The sequence below is a fragment of the Tupaia chinensis genome, unplaced genomic scaffold (assembly GCF_000334495.1).
Source record: "Tupaia chinensis unplaced genomic scaffold, TupChi_1.0 Scaffold142134_1, whole genome shotgun sequence".
Classification (NCBI taxonomy): Eukaryota; Metazoa; Chordata; class Mammalia; order Scandentia; family Tupaiidae; genus Tupaia; species Tupaia belangeri.
This window is the reverse complement of record NW_006201985.1, coordinates 59,251-64,996: the sequence shown is the minus strand read 5'-3', so window position 1 is coordinate 64,996 and position 5,746 is coordinate 59,251. Positions and strand designations below refer to the sequence as shown.

The following is a 5,746-nucleotide window of genomic DNA, read 5'->3' as shown; positions in this document are numbered from 1 at the left end:
AAAGCAACAAGAAAAAAAATCAATGGCATACGAACTGGGTATTGAGAAAACATCAAGGCTATGGTCACTAGTGACAATTACAGATTTTCAGTTTTCATATATACATATGAACATGAACATGTATAGTGTAGGGATAAGCATGGCAGATTGAACTTTTAGGGAGGAGATGACGATATGAAGGGATTAACATATTATTTGATGCAATGTTTTTTGCACCGAAACAAACTCATAAGTTAATTCCTTTTTCCCAAGATCTCTTTGAAGTCCCCTCATATCATCACCTTCTTAATCTTAAAAGCTCAGTCTGCCTTGTCTATCACTACACTGTGTATATACATACATATACAGATGGAAACCTCAGATCTACAATCATCATTCATGACCATAGCCTTGATGCTTGCTCCTCAGTTTTTTCATAATATGCATGTCCCTACCATTAAATGATCAGTTCCTTGAAGACTTAGTATATGTCCTATTAACCTTTAATATACCACACTCCTAGCCTATGATCTTAGACATGGTCGATCCATCATAAATTTTGAAATAAATAAATCTGGGAGTGTGGATGGGAAGAATGGATGTGATGGGAAATGCAAGCCAGGGATACAGGCATTTTGCAGTTGAACTATTCAGTATTGAGAAAAATGTCATGGGCTCAAGTACTAATGGCAGAAAAAAGAGAAAAGAAGCTCAAATATAAAGTCATTAGCAGGTTGAAGTTTGATTGATGAATGCATTATTCCCCTGCTAGCCTCATGGGAACAGGTCTAAGACTAAAAAGTAAGAAATCTTGTGATAGGAAATAGCACCCAGATATTTAGCTGACTCTGCCCCGTTTTCCTTTTTAATTTCTGCATGATTTCTCAAATGCCATGACCCTATAGAAACACTAGGTGAGAATAACCTTTCCATCAGATCAACTACCATGTAGAAATACCAATTTCTAGCCCACATCAGATCCAGAAAGAAAAGAAAAAAGGCTTAAAGTTTTGCAAGGACAATTTTACGTTTGACATCAAAGAAAAAAGAGTGCTCTATTACATGTGGCTTGATGCTAAAGGAAGGTGCTCTGCTCTCACCCCAAGAAAGTACAGATTTCAGGACCAGAGAGATTCTCTGTCCTGTCACTCATCATTCACTTCCTAATCTGATTTCCAGGCAGGCCTCAGGTCCTCCTTTTAATCATTGGGTAATATAGGACTTCATTCCACAGGTGCAGTGACCTTTGCATATTCTGCTTTGGTCTCTCTTCCTGGCAGGAGGGAACTTCTTTAGCTGAACCCCAAAGATTCCCTCTCCTGGATGTAAAACCAAGATGCATCTTACAGTCTGTTCTTTAGAAGTGTCATCTGAATTCTTTGGTAACTCTGAGGTCCCAGTTCTCTGTTTCTCCACCTTTCTATTTATGTCACCCAGAATGGGTCACTTAACTTCTTTATGCTTCAGTTTTTTTAGGCATTAAGTGAGCGTAACAATAGTACCGACTCAGGATTGTTCTAAAGATCAAGTGGATTAGCACTGCAAACTTTTTAGAGCAATGCCCACACTAATAATTCTCAGTTGTGTTATGTATTCTTGTTATCCCTCCATTGTGTCATCTATTTCCTCAAAAACGGTCATAGTCCAGCTCATAGACAGACTCTTACTTTAAGGCAGCCCAGATTCTCGCTCTGTTTTTGGTTTTTATCTATATTTTTCAGGGACCCACTAGTGCCATTTTTACCAAGTGATTCTCAATACTTCTGCAAAGGCTGGAACAGATTCCTATCCCATCCCTAGTAAAACAAAACAAAACAAAGCAAAACAAAAATACATTTGTTTTTGTCTGTGTTTGTCTTAGATCATTTTCAGATTAAAGAAAAAAAAAAAAAAAACAGTGTCCTCAGCTCATTGATAAATTACATGCATTGCATTCTACCAATATAAAGCCACCAAGAGAAAGTCTAAGTTCTCACTGCTGCCTCCTAAAGACACCAATTTCACCTCCTGAAGAGCATTGGATGAAACTACCATGGAGCGGAAGAACCACAGTGGGAGAGTGAGTGAGTTTGTGCTGCTGGGCTTCCCAGCTCCCGGGCCACTGCAGGCACTGTTGTTTGCCCTTTTGCTGCTGGCCTATGTGTTGGTGCTGACTGAGAACACTCTCATTATTGTGGCAATTAGGAACCACCCTACCCTGCACAAACCCATGTATTTCTTTCTGGCTAATATGTCCTTCCTGGAGATCTGGTATGTTACTGTCACTATTCCTAAGATGCTTGCTGGCTTCATTGGGCCCAAACAGGGTCAAGGACAGCTCATCTCATTCGAGGGTTGCATGACTCAGCTCTACTTTTTCCTGGGCCTGGGCTGCACTGAGTGTGTCCTTCTTGCAGTAATGGCTTATGATCGTTATGTGGCCATCTGCCATCCTCTCCACTACCCTGTCATTGTCAGTGGCCGGCTGTGTGTGCAGCTGGCCTCTGGCTCCTGGGCTGGTGGTTTTGGCATCTCCATGGTGAAAGTTCTCCTCATTTCGCGCCTCTCTTACTGTGGCCCCAACATCATCAACCACTTTTTCTGTGATGTCTCCCCCTTGCTCAACCTCTCGTGCACTGACATGTCCACAGCAGAGCTTACAGATTTTGTGCTGGCCATTTTCATCCTGCTGGGGCCACTTTCTGTCACTGGGGCCTCCTACATGGCCATCGCTGGTGCTGTGATGCGCATTCCCTCAGCTACTGGACGCCATAAAGCCTTTTCCACCTGCGCCTCTCACCTCACTGTTGTGATCATCTTCTATGCAGCCAGTATCTTCATCTATGCCCGGCCAAAGGCACTCTCAGCTTTTGACACCAACAAGCTTGTCTCTGTACTCTACGCGGTCATTGTACCATTGCTCAATCCCATCATTTACTGTTTGCGCAACCAGGAGGTCAAACGTGCCCTGCGCCGTACTCTGCACCTGCTCGAGGGCCAGGAAGCTAACCCTGGGAAGGCTAGCAGAGATGTGTAGAGGGGAGGTATGAAATCTGATAAATGCTACTAAACTTGGGATCGGTGACTTCCGAAAGTCCAGTGGAGTTCTTCGGGCTTCAATTAGGAGTTAGAGTTTCAAAGGTATTACCAAGAAATGGAATACATCCTTTGTAACTAGTCCAGGAGGAAGAAGAAGGATGGACTGTAAACAGAAGCTGGACTTCTGCTTGTCAGGGCCATACTGTACAGGCTAGAGGTTGGTCTTTTATTGTCTGCTCTATTGTAATTTACATAGCCCAGGTTCTATTAAGGAAGCAGACTTCATTATGAAAAAGCAATAGGAGGCTTCTTGATGAGATCTTTCCTAGCCATAGGCCCTTGACTATAGCCATGAGTTACCAGAAACCTAGCAAGTGATAATTCTAGTGTGACTTAAAAGACCAGGAGGTTAAAGAACAAAGAATTTTTGTGTTGACATTGTATCACTTCCTGGGCCACAGGGCTTTCTAGTTTCATTTTCTAATTTACTGAGGTCAGTGTCCACATTTAATTAGTGGCAGAGAACTGTCCTTTCTTTAATCCTCTGCTTCCCTAATTAGACTCTAAGCACCACTGATACAGGATCACATCTGCTTATACATTATTTTGTGACTGTGACCCAGAACAGTATTTAACCCATGATGACTATGAACAAATACAATAAGTAAATATAATTTGGAGCCATGGAGACAAGGCATGTGTGTTACTCCAATAGATGCAGCTGGCAGGTGCAGGACCAAACCCCTCATACTTCACTAGGGTACACAGAAATATAAATCGGCTCAGCCTTGTTGGAAGGAAAGTTGGTGATATGTATTACAAACCCTAAAAATATTGGGAACATTCTGATTTGGAAATATTTGTGTAGGCATTTTTACTTAGGATAACAAAAACATGGAAATACACTTAACATCGACAATAGGACATTAGTTAAATAACTGCTTATGTGTTAAATGGAATACTATGGAGACATGAAAACAAAATGATCTAAATACAGTTAATGATGGAAAGGAGCCTGAATTAGTAAATAAAAGGGTTAATCTATGTCACAGTATCAAGTGTATCAGCTTTATTTGTTTGCTTGTTTATTTAAACCAGGCCTAGAAGGAATTGGACCCGAATGTTGGCTGTAGCTATGTGATGGACTTCTCACACTCATAAACTGCATTTTGTGGCACAGCATTATTGCCAACGTGTTTATTTAAATAACGTTTTCTTCCCAATAAGAGACCTATGACTTATCTTGGAAGAGAGATGGTTAGAGGATATGTCACTATGATTTTGGGAATTTTAGCTCTCAGCTATTATCTAAGGCCCAGAACTGTAATGATAATGAAGCTTCTGTCTTCAGATGTGGGATCCAGCTGTTGCTGCCTGTCTTTTTAGAGTTGCCTGTTGTTTAATAAAGTGTGTGAAAGGCTCCTTGCAAGGATATGGGACATTATTTGCTAGACTATACTTATTAGAAAATTATACATTATATTTGTGCCAAACAGTTATAGAATCTGTAATTCTTTTGTCATAAAAATCATCAAGAATGACTGAATATAAAGGTCACCAAAAATCTACCCTGGGATGGTCCCCGTAAAATAAGTTTCTATAATGGGATAGAAATCTGGGATGTGAATGTCCTTGTCTGGACTTGCTCTTATAGTTATTATGTGAACTTCCCTAACAGTTACTAGGAAGTAAAGACACTAAATGCAAAGGAAAGAAGGGGAATATATCTATATCATCTCTATCTCTATCTCTATCTCTATCTCTATCTCTGTCTCTGTCTCTATATCTATATCTATCTATCTATCTATCTATCTATCTATCTATCTATCTATCTATATACACGCATTTATTTATTTATTTATTATTTATTTATTTTTTGGAGAGGTTTTTCGCTATAGGGCATGTGCACTCGCCAGACAGACAGAGAGAGACATAGAGACAGAAAGCGAGAAATCACCCCCTGGGGGGGATGGTCACACCGCAATCCCTTCTCCTCCATTCTCCTCTCAGGATCTTGGGCACGCACGCACACGCGCCTGGCGTGAGTTTTAAGCCACCGGGTCCGGGACGCGAACCGCGATTGACTACATGGGCGTCCAGCGACATAGCCACTATGCTAACTGCTGGTTCCCACACACATATATTTAAAAACAAACGTGGAGAACTATTTTTTAAAAGGAAGTAAAAATATGGTGCTACATTTTTTCCCTTGTGCTTTTCATTATTTCTTAAGATTTTTATGATAAAATTTATTACTTTTTTAAGTGAAGAAAAACCCCTCTGATTCTGAATTCAAAATCTGAAACCAAACATTCCAGGTACAGAAACAGTGTTCAGCACAGTGTCCTGCATATGTATTCCTTTCAATAGACATCAAATGAGAGGAAGCGGCACCCACGTGAACTGTGGTGAAATTGACACCTCTCTTAACTGGACTCAGCTCTCAAGTGATACGGCCTTCATACTCATACTAAATTTGAGGTCATGAAATCTCCTGAGATTTTTAAAATTAAGTATTATCTGTCAGATTAAGTATTCACCACTTTCCATGAATGTAACTGATTGCTTCCCCTACACCAAAAGGTAGGGCTTTATTTTATCCCTGTCCCATTTGAGCCTGTTTGTTTCAGACCATCTTTAGAGTCTACTAATCTTTCAAAAACTTACTTAGATAATGTGATCTTTAATAATTTCCTTTTGCGAGGGCAGCGTCTGGGAAGTCTCTAGCTTCTGTGTCAGTATAAGAGCT

At 40.5% G+C, this 5,746-nt stretch overlaps 1 protein-coding gene across 1 annotated transcript; it reads left to right on the top strand.

The window, feature by feature from the left end:
- Positions 1 to 2,011: 2,011 nt before the first annotated feature.
- On the top strand, positions 2,012 to 2,995 carry OR6A2 (olfactory receptor family 6 subfamily A member 2). Its single transcript, XM_006163405.1, has one exon. It carries the CDS (start codon positions 2,012 to 2,014, stop codon positions 2,993 to 2,995), a length of 984 nt encoding a protein of 327 aa, XP_006163467.1.
- Positions 2,996 to 5,746: the final 2,751 nt, after the last annotated feature.

What these genes read in the sequence shown, in the direction of transcription:
- OR6A2 (XM_006163405.1), top strand. Translation starts at nt 2,012, where the DNA reads ATGGAGCGGAAGAACCACAGTGGGAGAGTGAGTGAGTTTGTGCTGCTG.